Here is a 17,266-nt window from a genome sequence, read left to right as displayed (position 1 = left end):
TATATGAACATTTTGTATCGTGTGGAGGTCCTGGCTCGTCAGTCTCGCGGGAGACTATCGTGAACACTGGGCACTCCCACTGACTAAACAAGGAGCACTTTAAACAACAGATGGAGACAGCATATAACGCTATATAATGTCAATCCTACACAATACGGACAAAAGTATTGGGACACACCTCTCAAGCATTGAATTCAGGTGTTTCATTCAGACCCACGTAGTATTAACAAGGGTTAGGGAGACGGTTGGTTGAGTTTGGCGTGGAAGAACTTGTCTGGCCTGCACAGAGCCCTGACCTCAAACTCAATGAACATCTCTGGGATGAACTAGAACAGAGATTGTGAGTCAGGCCTTCATGTCCAATATCAGTGCCTGACCTCACAAATGCTCTTCTGGATGAATGGGCAAAAATTCACAGACTCCCTCTGGGAAGCTTTCAGAACAGTGGCAACTGGGGGGGGGGGGCAACTGCATATGGATGCCTATGGATTTAGAATGGAAGTTCCTGTGGGTGTAATGGGCAGAGGTGCCAATACTTTTGTCGTTATATTGTACCTTCCACCATTGGACTCAACAAGAAGTCACCCTAGGGGGCGCCAACTGTCTAAATGGATCTGAACGGGTTAGACACATTTCACATTCACAGCACATTGCTAAAACCCACCATGCAATTCTATTTATTTCTGAGCCGTTACTATGGAATTCCGTGCAACAATACTTTACCTGACATTCTTTGCACTGTTACTGCTTATTACCATTTATTTATTTGTAAATGAATGGTACTAGATTATTAAATTACTCAATACTACATTTTAAAATTAACTGTAAAATCTGAGCATCTATGCGTCTATTAAGATAACAAATACCAGGAAACTATACAATTCACCAATGTGCATTTAAACCAATGCAAAATGTAATTAGGAAAATTATTATTAAAAGATTGCATGTTTATTTCAGTTCATTCATTTAGTTCCTTTAGCAAATATATATGCAATTTTCCAACAGACAAAAAAAAAACCTTATACAAACTCAGACAACCTAAAACAGTTCATATCCTTTATTTAAACAAGATTGCAAGGTACATAAACAGCAATTAAGAAAAGGCAATACTAAAATAAAATTATCCAAAGAAGTGTTTGAAAAAAAAGAAAAAGAACTACAAGCGAACGTGTATTAATTTTATTATACAAATGATGGAGGGGAACGGTACGTCAAACCCAGGGTGCCCACTTTGTTATGGGGAGCGTATAAATAAAGTATCGCATTTGACCATAAAGTAGAATTTGGCACATCTCCACATGGACTGTCTGGGGGGGCTTTGCAGCATGGTCATCAAACAATAAGCAGGTAAGCAAATCAACAAAAGACATGGGAGGAAGAAGCAGCCAGAGAGACACAGACACATGGATGTCATCTGATACACTACAGAATGAGCAGCTTCACACTGGTACCATTACAAGACCAAAAAATTTCTGACAAGTAGTTTTAATTTTTAAGGAAATTTAATAGACACATTACATATTTAATACCAAACATTACGTCGACCCTATAAATCAATTTAGAGATGCAAGTACAAATAAGGTAGTGTGAGTCACGTCACATTTCCATACAATTCCACTTTCAATGCTGCATTGAGCACAAACCTGTAAATAAACCCAAATCGAGCTGGGAATGCCAAGTATATGCAGAAATTAGTCTGGGAAAACCACTAGATGTTATTTGAATAGGGGGGGTCAAATATTTAATAGAAGCACAGTGGGCTAAATCAAAACCACAGAAATATGAAAAGAGAAATACTGCTCAAATACTAAAATTTGAGCTTATTTATGCATTTAACTTAATCTGAATGTACATACGCATTTGCAAGCTATTTTTCAAGCCCTATGGCGGAAGCAAAACCCTTGGTATTTTGTCAAGAGGGTCAAATCCCGAAGTTAACACAAAAAACGCGAAGACACACACACACACACACACATACACACACACACAGGCCACATTGAGCGGTATGGGTCATTTTACAGCAGTGTCTTAGACAAGCCCAAGACGCATTTATTTATTTTAAACAGCATGTATAATGTGTAATGACACCAAGAAACTCACTCACACACACCAAATACCAGCACATTAAGCCAATGGAAAGATGAAACTTGTATTAAAGGCATCAGATGCACAAAACATTTCCATAATCACTCTACAGACTATTAAAAAAACAACTTGAAATGATGCATTTTCACCGTTCAAGGAGTGAATTTCAAATTGCCTTTATTTTTCCTGAAATTACCTTATTAACTTTACGCATCTCAAAAATAATGTTTTTTTCCTTACAACATCAGCACCCCAAGTTGCTCCAAGAAGCAGCAAAGAACCATCTGAAGTAAGGAAGCTGAACTGCTGCAGTCCACATGAATGCCGGTGTGTCTCTAATTTAGGAAGAATCGTGTTATATGGGAAAATATAGGTTTGTCCTTTGATAATTTTTATACGGACATGAACAATACCGCTTCCTCCTAACAGACGGATGCATATTTAGAGAATATTTGCAAAATTGCCAATGTAGATGATATTTGTCGTGTGTCCTGATTTTATCATTAACATTTGTCTACTACAATAAACTAAATCGATTGAAAATGAGGTTTAACATTCCTCCATATATAATGACAAAATTCTGTTCTTTATTTGTCAGTGGAAAAAATCCATCCATCCATCCTGGAGCAGCTTTTACGACGGCCTGGGCAAACGCATCAAAGGTTGAACATTTTGCTATAATGAAGTAATTTTCCCTTAAACTGGCACTTAAGAAACCTGATGGTTTCACTGCTGATCATTAAGCTCAACTGTGATTTTATGTGATTTTGGTGAATCATGACTGTTCTGTATTTGTCCATGTGCTGGTTATATATATAAACTAAATTAAGTTGTTTAACCATCAATAAGCAGTCTACAGTTAATCAGTAAGTACAACATTTAGATAAGCTCACTAATGTTACTTATTACAAGTTAAAAATCCTAAATTTGATTAACCACAATTTTTAGTAAATGTAATATCCGTCTGTTTCACAACAGCTCAATCAAGCATCAAGACTAGAAGTCAGACGTTCTTACGAATAATAATAATAATTGTGGGATAGGTTACTGTGCATAATGTTCTGCACTATTCCCATCTGTTTTACCGTATGCAGAAGCTTGGACTGTTGATGCCAAGTGGTGAGAAACCACAGAGTCGCCCAGCGTAGAAGACCAGCTTTTCAGATGTTTTAAAGGCCTGGTGTAAGTCATGGTTAACAGAAGCCCACTATATCTTCTCGGCGTAGAGCCCAAACGCCACCCAAGGTTGCCCCGTTTCTCAAAAAGCTCCAAGCTCTAGCCCCTTGCCTAGTTTTGGACGCCGTTAGCTATACTGATACTGAATGCCTGGTAGATGTTTAAAGCTACGACATGGTGCAGAGGTCCTAACATCAAAATATACGTGCTGGACCGCAATATAGGGACAGAACTAGGGAGACATCGCCATCTGGTGGCAAAGTCTGTCGAGGCAGCTTGCGCTTCTACAGCAGCTTGCGAACATACAGCACTGTCAGAAATGTGCCGTCTCCACATTCAGGACCAACGTTTGCATCTTAAGGAACACAGTTTCCTATGCTTGACAACAGCACCATTTTTTAAATGAATGCCTATTTAATATTCAGGATAATTAAGGCCAGAAAAACCCGAACAAGGCTAGTTTGCTTTTTCTTTTTTTATAAACCACTGAATGGCACAATGACATTAACACCCAACCCAGTCAACAGACATTGTGGAAGGAAACGAGGAGAGAGAGAAGGGGGGGGGGGGGACTCGTTCACAGCACATATTCGCTCAAGCAGCTTTGCACCAAACCAATTGTGAAGCAGAGAAAACGCATGATATACATCTCAGGCCCATCTCTACAGCTGAGCCTCGCTTATGGGTTTGACTTTGTGCCCCCTGCCCCCACCCTCTGTGCCCCACCCCCCCTCACCCTCACCCAGGACCTCAGATATAAATTTTTCCCACCAGTCCACCACTAAGTCCCAGACTGGCTGCTCCACGAGCCCCCGGAACTGGCTGCGAGTTTCCAGGACCTTCGCAGTAACAATGGTATCTGTGGGAAGGGGAGGGGGGGCAGGGCCTAGAATGACCGTCCATCTCCATCACATGACCTCGCAGCAAGAGTTCTGCTTCCGTGCCTGACGGACACACACACAAACACAGTTAAACATGAAGTTAAACCATGGTCTAACCGTAACAAGTCAAAAGCATCTGAACCTGCCGTCTAAAAATTATTTAATATATTGCTAAATATCAGGGATAAGTTTCTGATTAAATATCCATTTCCAAGGTACAAAAGAAGTATCCGGTCCTGGAACAGAAACCAACAACTCTTAACCTGCAGTAATGTATAACTGTTCAGCTGAAAAATAAAAGGCCACCCTAACCACAGCCTTCAAGAGTGCGAGCGAGACGTAAGGTGGTCCGACGCCGGCCCTCCTCACTTACAGTCTTGTAGAAGGCTTTGGACTGCGTGCCAAGGTGCTCTGACTTCTGCACTAGGTCATCCAGCTTCTCCCCTCGCTCCAGGAGTGACTCCATCGTGTTGTGCTGAGGAGAGAGACATGCAGGACTGTAAGAAAGGAGGGAATAAGGATGGGTAGGAAGGATGGAGGGGAGAGAAGTGGGTAGAAAGATAGAAATAAAGAGAGAGAGAAAAAGAAAGAAAGGTGGCAGCCAAACATTATTCAGGCACACAGAGGCGTACAATTAGTTGGAGAAACGCACCAAAATGATTTTGGTCTCATCCAGCTCCGCCTGCACTTTGGTCATAGCATCAGCCTCTCGAGGATTCTGGGACAATTGGATAATTTAACCGATTAACAACCACAAAATGGACACTGAAACAAACTGCTTGGCACTGCCGCCAAGCAACGACCACCCAGAAAGAGGCTATGAAGTCAGCTGACTGAAGGAGGCTGTGACACAGCGCAGGGTGCCCCCCCGTGCTCCGCCCTGCCCCCCCCGGTCACCTGGTACTTGGCGAGGTAGCTGTCCAAGGCCGTGTAGCTGATGGTGGCTGGAGAGCCAGACGGCCAGTCTATGCTGTCCACCTGCCTGGAGAACTCATCCAGCACCTGAGAAAGAGCACAAAGGAGCAGCACCAACAGAGTGTTACTGACCTGGTAGCAAAGGCAATTTAAAACAGCAGAATACTAATAAGATAGGCAGGCAAATGTAATAGCACATAATAAAAGAAACATTATTAATACTGTTGTGAATAATAACAATAATAATATGAAGACATTGCGATAACAATCAGTGCTACATCTAAGAATGCCATTGAGCTATGGACGCGCACCTTATCCAGCAACGTGAAGCACACCCGCGAGGGATATTCACCGTCCGCAATCACGACGCCACCGAGGGAGTCGTTCCTGACGTACACATGGCACAGGTACTCTGGCAGGAGAAAACAACTGTCAAAAGCTGGTAGGCCTATCCTCAGCAGCCTCCCCCAGAAGTGTGTCGCCTATCCTCAGCAGCCTCCCCCAGTAGTGTGTCGTAACAGCCCTAAGCAGATAAGTAAGGTTTACAGCAAAGAACAAAATATGGAGAACACAGAATATGCCATTTTCTCAGTTACGGGAGAAAGTTAACAATAATGTATCTAAAGCCGTTTAGTCTAAAGACCAGACAGAGAAACCCTGCAATCTAAATCAGAATCACTACTGCTGCAGCCCCAATTCTAAGCACTGGCAAGTGACAGCCATGGATTAATGTCACCCAAAGCATGGTACCATTCATTAAATGGGGAAACACCAAAGCCTCACGGAGACAAGCTCTAGTGAAGACCTGCAATTTAATCCCTCCTCTTCCAGTGATCATAAAGAAAAAAAACTCTGAAACCTAGATTAATGTCTCAAAGCACCGAGTACAGAGATAAAAAAGACGTCATTTTAGGCCATTTCCCATGATCCAAACATTTTCTTTGTTGAGGTAATTTCCTTTCATCTCTCACAAGAGAAAATCACCCCAAATCCTGAACAAATAAACTGATGTGTTTAGTAATAATAATAATATTAATAATAATAATAATGCAAAACAAAAATGTGTGTGTGTTTGGGGGATGTTCTCACAGCACCTGGTTTTAAGACCATGAGCATCTTTGTGGTAACATTTTCCATGAAGGAGGACGACAACCCATCCCCTACCTTGCTCCTTGATGGAGGAGCGTGTCCCGGTCGAGGAGCGTTCTACGATGAGGGCGCTTGTGAACGTCATGAACTCCTGCACACTGAACAGCACATATGAATGATGCAATCTGCTCTTGTCAGGGTACAGACTTATCAACTTAAAGCTTCATGTTTAATGGATAAGAGCAGCTGATAGAAACAGTAGGGCTGCTGTCACATACACAGCTAGTGTCTGGCTCCTATACCTGCCCATTTTCAACTACAATAACAATAGAGGGAACGCAGAATACAGAGACTTGGAAAATCACCCAACAGGCAGATCTTTATAAATGACTTAAGTTCATCAGTCCTACAACCATACAATACAGAGTCAGCATAATTATTTAAGGCTGTTTTTAAAGATAACAATACAGATAAGACAGCATGGACTGTACCACCTACCTCGACCTTTGGAAAAAGCTGAAGGAAGAAAGATCATACGCAGCTTTGAGCAAGTTGGATTTATTAATTCCTTTGTAAAGGACACTCAGGCTGTACAGCTTCATGTTGACTCTGCTCGCGCCCCCCGGGAGCCCCTGCATCAACAAAGTGATATTCAGACCAAGTGTCGCCTGTCCACATGCAGCAGAGACTCGCGATCGCTAAAATGTCCCCCAGTGGCAAAGGACCAAAATAAAATCACACTCGCAAAATCAGTTATATTAAATTGTTGATTATTTCCTGACTAGTGACTCTCAAGAAGCACTACTGAACTTCAGAGCTGGATAAATGAGGGTCCTCTACTTCCCAATCTTACCTTAACTAGCATCGCCCTTGATTATTACTACAAACTTATATGAAGGGAACAAGAGAACCGAAATGGATCAATGAACTTTTTAAATATACATCAACGATACTAATAGCTTCGTGATCATCAGTCATATGTGTCAAAAAGACTAACGAACGAAACCGAAACAAGTATTCAGGACAGATTAAGAACAGCTAAATTAGATCAAATGCAAATTACATTATGTTGGCAAGCCAACAGAACAACAGTTCTGGGAAAACGCTTAACAAGGCAGGTTTCCTTCAAAAATACAACGTTACGCCCATACTTAGTTAGATCAGTGGTCTGCCAAACACCTTGTTAAAAAGGCCAGCTAAAGCAGGTCACTAGTCCTTTGTACGGCGTGCACTAAATTTGCCTAAACTGTGTTATTTTTCTTGCTATTAAGATAGAAATGCAGCTGGTCGCCCCAAATCCTAGCTACCTTTTTCTCACGCCTTCAGCAGTCAACTCCGAAAGAGGAACAGATTAAACACTTGATATTCGTGCGAGGACACTTCAGCAATAAAAGAAGCAAAAAAACATACAGAAATAGAAATAAAAAAATAAACAATTCAACTGACAATTACTCCAATCACTCACTAAAGGTCCAAAGACAGTCAATCGGATAGGAAACAGAAACTCCCTTCTTTTCCTTTTTTGCCGGACCACGTCAAAAGCGGAAAGACGCGCCCCCGCCAAAGATTCCGACCAACAACACAGACACGCGTCAATAGTTCCGGACAGTTTGAGAGTTGTCCTTACAAACTGAATGATTAATAGTAAAATTATTCATGCTACATGAATCAGTAGTTTATATGTTTTATGTGGTAACATTATTGTCATTACTGCTGCTACTCATTTATTATTAATTTATTCCTAACGTAGACCTGTTATTAACTAAGAGTTCTTTCTAACGGCAGCTTTCAGGTTAAGTCTCGTTTAGTACATTAACAGTAAGCATTCACCAATATAAACTAATTTGAACGCGTGTGTTCATAATATATAAATTGAACTAAAAAGTTTTTAAAAGAAAAGTTGTTATAGCAATAAATACAATCACTTTATTCAATTGCCTTTATTTCTTTAAATTAACTTACATTTCGAATGGAATAACGCTTAATTAATATTGTGACAGTGGCTTAAAAAGAAATGTTGCCATTAAAGTTTGTAACTAATTCAGATCGATGGTTTGCTATCCATTTAAATTTGAATAAACTATTCTGTTTTTAATGTCATGAAAAGGATGTCAGTTCATATTTGCTTTTTTACATTTTTTGTGCAGCATCTTATCATTATTATGTCTCTTTCAAATTTTCTTTCGTTCCAGTTTACTATTTATTGCGTTATCATTATTCGAAGGCAGTGAATCCTGAGTTTCCATGCTAATGGCTTGGGCAGTTCATCCCTGACAGACCTACGTAGGTTGCTATAGTAATAGGTTGTAATGTCCAAGCAAATACTGAAACCTTTGTTTATTCGCACGACCAAAGGCTAAGGAAACAATCTTTCAAAACCAGTCAAATTGTCTTGCATCACTTGCGTGCATACACACATTTAAATGTGGGGTACTAAATAATCGAGATGAGACTAGAAACTGAAATTACACACAACATGAGACAGAATTTCGGGGTCGTTTTTCATTTCTACGTTAATAAAGTTATTCTGCACAGCATGAACCAATCGCTTTAAATATTAAATTTGTTTTAACACGCTTTGTTCCGTTTGGCATATTGGGTCATGGTATTATCTAAATTAACTAAATTAACATGGGCCGGCACGCAAACTTGCAGCTTTCACTGAGTTTGACCAACCGTGATAATCGTCCACTTAGAGGCACTTGGCAGACATCCGGGTTTCCTCAGTGTTTGGGTTTACATAAATAATGAGAGAACTTGGGATTTTCCACAAGTGTACGCGACTACCAGTAACCGATTCCCTTCCACGAGTTTCTTAAACCTTGATTTAAGTTATTAGGATTGTGAAACAAATGCAATGAGTTATACGCCAATACGTAAGCCTATTAAGTGTGAGAATTAGTGTGAATGCACACTTTATGAACGTCAAAATCCTTTTATACTTAATAAATAATTGGAGATTTTATTACGGTTTTGCATGTACAAAGCAATCTGAGACCATCTAGCCATTTGTGTAGTATTTGTAACGCTTAGTCTGCAACTTTATATCAAATTCTGTTGAGTGACCTTGTCGCTGAACATTTTTTTCTTGATAAAAGTATTAGATAATTTAAAAGTAAATAAAACAGAACAAAAGTGCATGTCAAGCAACGTGGAAAAAATTCAGGAGATGAAAATGATTATATAAAACGTTCTCACGTACTGTGCTGGGAAGAAGCGTAATAGCAGCTAATAAACTACCACAGTCTGCCATGTTGTCATATTTGTGGTTCCTAATGCGTATTTTTAAGTTGCTAATCGCGTTTTATTAGTATCATTAATGCTGAATGACACCTTCAGCCCAAGCCTAGCAAAATAAATTACACGCAGAAATTTATATTAGCACAGACGGCGTAAACAACGAAATAGTAATTATTATACTTAATAATCATCTAATTATCTTGAATATTGTAGGTGTATATTTTAACAGTGAAATGCACAAGCAGAGTTGCGTAAGTATTTTAACACACTGACCTTATCATGGCGGAGGGGTTTGTGTGCCTCTGTAATCGTAGGAGCTACAGTATGTTGTCCGGGACAGTTGGGAAGGTCTTCCAGGGCAAACTGGTCCTAGGTGAGCAGCCAGGCAAAGTGCAATTCACGTAGACCCCTATGGAAAATAACAAAAAGGACACCCCCCCCCCCCCCCCCCCCCCCTTCCAGGGAGCTTATAGGTAAACACCTGGTGACCAGGTCTCTCCCCTTGGGCCCAGCCGGACAGACCCAAAATATTCTGTGGTTCCCGCCACCTGTGGGCCCACTACCTGCAGGGGAGGCCGTGGGGGGCCAAGTGCATATAGATCGAGTGGCGTTTGAGGGCAGGGGGCCATGGCGGGCCGATCTTCAGCTACTACATCTGTTCAACGTACTGCCTGGGCACTGGAACCATGGTCCTGGAGAAGCTGGACTCCATTCTACTCTGGTATTGAACTTGGTGAGAGGCTCCATGTGGGTCTATTCATAGGCCACCAGTTGGGCCACCAGTTGGGTGCCAGAACATTGGAGGTCACACCTTTAGGGATTAGGCACTGATTGTTGTATCTATTCTATGGCTCCTCTTATTTTGATGTGGGGTGGCAACAGGGGTGCCCAGATGTTCACTTGGGATGGGCTTGGCCACCACTGGCCACCTCTTAGATCCACCCCTGGATGGAGTCCTGGAAGGTGGCCCATCTGGGGACTCATTTGGGGACTTTAACACCCAGTGAAACCTGGAAGGGTGTGATTGGGAGAAAGACGAACGAAGACAGGTAGACAATAGAAGGATGGACCAAACACAAGGAAATGTGGCAGTAACATGCAGACTCACTACAGGCTACTTATCAGGGAAGCAGCCAACAGAAGCACTAGCAAGTAACACATGCAATGACTGACACCTGGAATGAGGTCATCAGCAAGCAAGAGGAGCAGGCTATTAGTGATCACACACTCGGGGATGGAGGCTACAGGGAACAGGTTAATGAGATTTATTTTTATCTACCTGTTCAAAAGGATTGTTTCAGAAATACTTGAAGTCTGGGTGTGCATTCATGTAAATGATCAAGATAAATTACGGAAAAAAAACAAATTACGTATGACAGCATATAAAACTTGTTACTCATTTGTCTGCTTGTGCTTGTGGGGCTATTTCTGATCTCTAATGCCAGGTAATTAGCCTGGAACACATTGCCGGCCATAGCTGAGCACAGATTTTGAAATTAATATATTTTTAAATAATGAAATATACGGAGAAAATATATATTTTCACTTTTAACTTCACACCACGTCACCTCAGGATTACAGGACAGGACATTGACCAGAACAAACATTCACATAATCACTTTTGATCACGGGCAAAGACTGAAGCCACCATTGAGGAGTTTATAGAAACCTTTGATTTGAAACTGCTAAAGATGAAACACCGTTTTAACAAAAAAACAGGACAGGAAATATAAATACTCTTTTCTCTCCCACTTTGGTGTTATTCATTACTGAAGTAAATCCATAACTAACATGCACTCTACTCAAGAAGCTTTATTATGTCAATTTATTGGCTAAACCTAATCAAATATATTTTGCAACATATTTTCTTGCATATTCTGTCTGTCGAGCTTTTTTGGGATCTTTTCGATTTATATACATTAAGGGGACCTCCTTCAGAACAACTAGCATCAGCATATTTGCTATTATTGATCATGTACACAATTTTTGTATTACACACATGTATAAGCAATTGTTTTTGTATAACACAACATTTATTACTTTTCATATAATGCACTTTTTTAGCAGATGGGTGACTAATGAGTTTTAAAGGAATTTTTTTAAATGCGAGTATATTTCTGCGTTCAATGACCCATTTGGGTCATTTTTTAACACTAGAAACGTTTTCGTAACAGTGCACCAAAAATAGAATCAGGTTCGGGGTTAAGGGTCAGGAATGAATGATAAGATAAATGAACTTTCTAAAAATAACTCCTCAGCACTCTCTCTTGGCAGCATGTCCTGACTCTGTGGCAATCTGACCCGAGATCAGAGGCTTACCTAGTATGATAAGGCACGGCCTTGACCGCAGGGCTATGGTGTGTAAATCTGGGTATGGTGTGGTGAGTGGGCGTGGTTAGACGAGTGTGATGTAGGTGTGCCTGAATATTACTGGATGCCTGGCCCCTCCTCCCATCGTCCAAGCAGAATAAAATGTTGGGAACCTGCAGCCACACGGTACCGTCGGCCCTGTCAGCGCTCGAGCAGCTCTGCTTACTCTCTGGCACATTCTTCACCGCGACCATGCCTTGCGCCCGTTCCTGCCGCCCTCAGCGGATGAGGCTGGCCCGTCGACGCAGCTCCTTGGTGGAGAGAGTCCTCATGGTAAGGCGGGGTCCGTCTTTACGAAGGTCCGTCCCTCAGGCGGTCACAGGAAAACGTGCTCCTGACACAACACCGTCGAGGAGACCGATCTGAGCTAAGTAGCTAAGTCAACCTGATGGAATGTTTAGTGCAAGAACATTAGTGCTGATATATCTTTGAATTTGCTTTTTTTTTTGGAATAAGTTGGCTAATGAATGTTCATCCTTTCACCCATGTTCCATACCCACTTAATGATATAGAGATAACATAAAGGGATTCAAAGTGTATTTATAGCGGAAACAGAAGAAAAAAATGTTGTGAGGAAAGAACGTGTAATGATAACCCCTCCACCGGTGGCTGCCCCAGGTGGATCAGATACTGTCCGAGTTGAACCTGGAGAAGGCTGATCTGGAGGAGGTCATGCGTCGACTGCAGCGTGAGATGGAGCGGGGGCTGCGCTTGGAGACCCACCAGGAGGCCAGCGTCAAAATGCTTCCCACCTACGTGCGCTCCAGCCCCGAGGGCTCGGGTACGTACCACCCCCCTCCACCAGCCCCTCAGGGCCACAGTATGGCCACAGCAGGTACAGGAGTACTGAACCTGCATTATCAGTTTCACTGAAGGTGAGGTGTTCCTCACAGAGGTGGGAGATTTCCTGGCCCTGGACCTTGGGGGGACAAACTTTCGAGTGATGCTGGTGAAAGTTGGGGAGGACGAGGAGACTGGCTGGAAGCTGGAGACCAAGCAACAGATGTACTCAATCCCGGAGGACGCCATGACCGGCACAGCAGAAATGGTGCGGTTTGGGCCAGAGCCAGTCAGTCTGAAAGGCGCCGTTACTCCTCAGCGCTGGCTGTTGACCTTCCGTCTCTCTTACTCCCTCCCTGTCGCCCTGTGAAGCTCTTTGACTACATTGCTGAACGCATCTCTGACTTCTTGGCTAAACACCAGCTGAAGCACAAGAAGCTGCCCCTCGGCTTCACCTTCTCCTTCCCCGTGCGGCATGAAGACATCGACAAGGTGAGGGGTGTGGTGAGGGATGCAGTGAGGGGTGCGGTGAGGGGTGAAGTGAGGGATGCGGTGAGGGGTGTGGTGAGGGAATGCAGTGAGGGGTGAAGTGAGGGGTGCGGTGAGGGATGCGGTGAGGGGTGCGGTGAGGGGTGCGGTGAGGGGTGCGGTGTGGGGTGCGGTGAGGGGTGCGGTGAGGGGTGCGGTGTGGGGTGCAATGAGGGATGCGGTGAGGGGTGCGGTGAAGGGATGCGGTGAGGGGTGAGGTGAGGGGTGCGGTGAAGGGGTGCGGTGAGGGATGCGGTGAGGGGTGCGGTGAAGGGGTGCGGTGAGGGATGCGGTGAGTGGTGCGGTGAGGGATGCGGTGAGGGGTGCGGTGAGGGATGCGGTGAGGGAAGCGGTGAGGGGTGCGGTGTGGGGTGCGGTGAGGGGTGAAGTGAGGGATGCGGTGAGGGGTGCGGTGAAGGGATGCGGTGAGGGGTGAAGTGAGGGATGCGGTGAGGGATGCGGTGAGGGATGCGGTGAGGGGTACAGTGGCGGCTTGACGGCGCGGACACTCTGAGGAACAGGAGCTGTGGCCGTGACGTATCCCCTGCTCCCTTCTCCCAACCTTTATCCAGGGAATCTTGCTGAACTGGACCAAGGGTTTCAAAGCCTCGGGAGCAGAGGGCAACAACGTAGTGGGACTTCTCCGGGATGCCATCAAGAGGAGAGGGGTGAGTCAGCTACTGCTGGTCAGCTGATGTATGTAGTTAAACTTTAACTAGCAAAGTCAACTGGAATGTTTAAAATCCATCCATCCATCCATCCATCCTGCACCAACAGCTTATCCTATTAGATATACTGAGTGACTGAAATCTGTTTTTCTCAGGACTTCGAGATGGACGTGGTCGCCATGGTGAATGACACCGTAGCAACCATGATCTCTTGCTACTATGAGAACCGCAACTGTGAAGTTGGCATGATTGTAGGTAAGTGGCTGATCTTGGAACATGCCCTGGGGCATCATGGGAAATTGCTTCACCCAACATCTTGTTAAGTGCCGATTGGCTGGGTTCCTCCTAGGCACCGGGTGCAATGCATGCTACATGGAAGAGATGAACATGGTGGAGCTGGTGGAGGGTGACGAGGGGCGCATGTGTGTGAACACCGAGTGGGGAGCGTTTGGGGACAATGGCGAGCTGGAGGAGTTTCGCCTGGAGTACGACCGCAAGGCAGATGAAATGTCCCTCAACCCTGGCCAGCAGCTGTAAGTCACTCCCATTGCATTCCTGGGCTACTTTTTCTCTAGTTTCTTATTTTACATCTTCTGACATGTCCATGTACATTTCCATTGGTTTCTCCCAACACACAAACCCACATACATCTTCATTCTTTTCATCCAAAACACATGGACACGTCACACAAAGGACAGACTATTGGACATCTAGCACTGACAGCCTTGCGTCCTGCAAGCTCAGTGCACATTAATCCATGTTAAAACGCATGATCTCCAGTTCAACTTCACACAAACAGCCTTCAGGGTGCAATTAGGGGACAGGAAGCCATGTGTTTTGTGTTCCTAAGAAGACCAAACCTTTGTCCAGAGATGTCCATCAGGCTAACTCACCTCAGCTGATCCTTCCCTCTGTTGGCTCTCGCATTGTTTCCTGGCAGCCAGGTTGTTTTTTATGACGTCCTGTCAGTAGGCCGCCATAAAGCCCCCATCAATCTGACTCGCGGACTGCAGACCTACGGGCCGCGACGCTAATGGATGTTTGCTAAGCACCGTAATAGCGGCCAGGGTGGCATATGGCGAAGGCGGTGTGTTTGACGCATCGCTTCTCTCCTTGTGACGCAACTCCTCACCCGCAGCTTCGAGAAGATCATCAGCGGGAAGTATATGGGCGAGCTGGTGCGCCTGGTGCTCCTGAAGCTGGTCAACGAGGACCTGCTCTTTCACGGCGAGGCCTCTGAGCAGCTGAGGACCAAGGGCAGCTTCGAGACCCGATTCGTGTCACAGATCGAGAGGTAAGCCGAGACCGGGCCACCCAGCAGGCCCCCCAGGACTGAAGCGGAGCAGAGTCCTCATGACCAAACCTCCGTCCATTGTAGCTCTTCCATTTCCATTGGACTGTGTTCACCTTGATGCCTTTAAGAGAAATTTCACTCTCTGACATCATCAAGAGATCATTTTTTTTAATTTATATCGGAAGTAGAATTCATACACTTAAAAACGTTTGTGTTTTATGACCTCTCTACATTTCTGGCATGTCCTGCTTTAAAGGAAATGCAGTTGTTTTGATACCCTCTTCCATATTCCTGATTGTCTCACTCTGTTTTTTGTTATTGGTTTTATTGTTGAAGGTCTAGACCAGAGTTTCTCAACCCAGTTCCCGGGGAACCCAATACAATCCACATTTTTGCTCCCTCACAATTCCCAGCCAATCAAGAACACCAAATACCTAACACTGGTGTCTTGGGAGGTGGGAGGGTGCAAAAATGGCAGACTGTTTGGGGGTCTCCAGGGACAGAGTGGAGAAACACTGATCTAGATAATGGTGCATTAAACGTATTACTTATGAAAACAAAAAGAAAGCAAAACAATCTTTATTAATTTTGTTTATTTGTGTATTTTCCCTTTTAACAAGAAGCCTTAATTGAAAATAGTTATATAAACTATTGCACATTAAACTATAATTTATTATAGATGTACTATTACCAGGTACCATGCATCCCATAATTACGTTACAGGGCTTCATTATAAGAAGTGTTTGCTCTCTTCACAGTGACTGTGGTGACAGGAAGCAGATATACAACGTCCTGACGACGCTGGGACTGATGCCTTCTGAGCTGGACTGCGACATCGTGCGACTGGTGTGCGAGCGTGTTTCCACGCGGTCCGCTCACATGTGCGCGGCTGGGCTTGCCGGCATCATCAACCGCATGCGGGAAAGCCGCTGCCAGGAACTGCTGGAGATCACTGTGGGCATCGACGGCTCCGTCTACAAACTGCACCCCAGGTAACCAAGGCAGCAAAAAGCCACGTGTCACTGGTTTTTGATGGAGGATTGTTTGTAGCCAGACGTCATGCATTTTGGTGACAGCATCAGTAATATGGTCCTTTAAGCTCCCCCAAATGTTCTCTATTTCCGACCCTAATGTGAAATTCCCTCCCCAGTTTTCAGGAGAAGTTTCATGCGGTTGTCCAGGAACTGACACCTGGGTGCGACATCACCTTCATCCAATCAGAAGAAGCGAGCGGACGAGGGGCGGCGCTAATCTCTGCGGTGGCTTCCAAGATGGCAGCCACGTGATGCGCTGCTAAAAGGGTGCCATTCAGCCTCCTGCCACTTGGGGGTGGAAGAGGACTACGATTTTATTGACTATGAAATGGATTGTTCCTCACTGTTCTCCAGCGGGGTCGTTACTGTGCGGGAGGATTTAGGTTGTCGTGGGAAGGAATTGTCTTTGCTGACCCTCGGTTTATATAAGAAGATTCAGAAGAGGATCCTAAAAAGTGATGTTTTTCAGGCACAAAATCTTGCTACTATGTCCTTCTATGTAGCTCCAGACACAGTCCTTGTTAATGCAGCAGAACACTGTTATTTATTGTTTATTTAATTTCTTGAATGTTTTCTACATGTTTATCTGCGTATCTGCTAAAGTTGTCAGTTCTACTAATGCTTGTTAACTCTGCCTTTGCAGGAAAAGCCGGCAAGATATTGTACAGTACTGCATTTGAAGCGTAAGCCTTCTGTGTTAGATAGATTATGTAATCTTACTGGAATTCAGTAAATATGATTTGTTTATCAAACAGGAGATGGTATGTCAGCAATCTGAATCCACAAAAATGGTTGTTATATTTTGTATTATATGGTCTATGATCGTGAAGTATTGTAGGACCAGCATTTGAGAATGATGTTTTGTAAATAAGTTTGTGAAACTGGATTAAATATTGACAATAAACACATCCTGTTTCAGAATTCTTCATTCACATCCTTTCCCAAGACTCACTACTCAGTTTGGTTGCCTATGAGTTTCCCTCATATCTTTGTTTTGTTCCTCTCCTCCATTTTGTTAAACCCGTCTTCACCCCCTCAGTCCCCATTTCACCCCACCCTCCAGGCACCTTAATTTGCAGGGGGGGTGGGGGGGCTCCTTCAAATCAACTTTCCATTTACTCACAGCTGAGCTGGTTCTCTGGAAAAATCTGTCAGTGTAGACTGTTATTTTGCTCCTTTCCAGTGTCACTACAGTATAACAACTAA

General features: G+C 43.8%; 2 protein-coding genes across 4 annotated transcripts; one reads left to right on the top strand and one right to left on the bottom strand.

Moving 5' to 3' along the window:
* Positions 1-1,042: 1,042 nt before the first annotated feature.
* On the bottom strand, positions 1,043-7,735 carry ykt6 (YKT6 v-SNARE homolog (S. cerevisiae)). 3 transcript variants are annotated; one of them, XM_023845560.2, is made up of 8 exons: positions 7,612-7,735; positions 6,645-6,778; positions 6,222-6,304; positions 5,369-5,469; positions 5,040-5,144; positions 4,795-4,860; positions 4,516-4,617; positions 1,043-4,205 (listed from the first exon to the last, which is right to left on the bottom strand). In XM_023845560.2, exons 2-8 carry the CDS (start codon positions 6,746-6,748, stop codon positions 4,170-4,172), a joined length of 597 nt encoding a protein of 198 aa, XP_023701328.1. In that variant the 5' UTR covers positions 6,749-6,778; positions 7,612-7,735; the 3' UTR covers positions 1,043-4,169. The 3 variants fall into 3 exon arrangements, with proteins under 3 accessions (XP_023701328.1, XP_023701327.1, XP_023701326.1); XM_023845559.2 differs by having other exon boundaries at positions 7,454-7,709; XM_023845558.2 differs by lacking the exon at positions 7,612-7,735 and adding an exon at positions 7,000-7,376.
* Positions 7,736-11,868: 4,133 nt separating this feature from the next.
* gck (glucokinase (hexokinase 4)) lies at positions 11,869-16,968 on the top strand. The gene is made up of 10 exons (XM_023845549.2): positions 11,869-12,029; positions 12,375-12,537; positions 12,650-12,804; positions 12,909-13,028; positions 13,637-13,732; positions 13,888-13,987; positions 14,082-14,265; positions 14,871-15,026; positions 15,785-16,018; positions 16,177-16,968. Exons 1-10 carry the CDS (start codon positions 11,949-11,951, stop codon positions 16,310-16,312), a joined length of 1,425 nt encoding a protein of 474 aa, XP_023701317.1. The 5' UTR covers positions 11,869-11,948; the 3' UTR covers positions 16,313-16,968.
* Positions 16,969-17,266: the final 298 nt, after the last annotated feature.

The sequence above is a fragment of the Paramormyrops kingsleyae genome, chromosome 7, assembly GCF_048594095.1.
Source record: "Paramormyrops kingsleyae isolate MSU_618 chromosome 7, PKINGS_0.4, whole genome shotgun sequence".
NCBI lineage: Eukaryota > Metazoa > Chordata > Actinopteri > Osteoglossiformes > Mormyridae > Paramormyrops > Paramormyrops kingsleyae.
The sequence above is the reverse complement of the archived record's forward strand: the minus strand, read 5'-3'. Positions and strand labels throughout refer to the sequence as shown.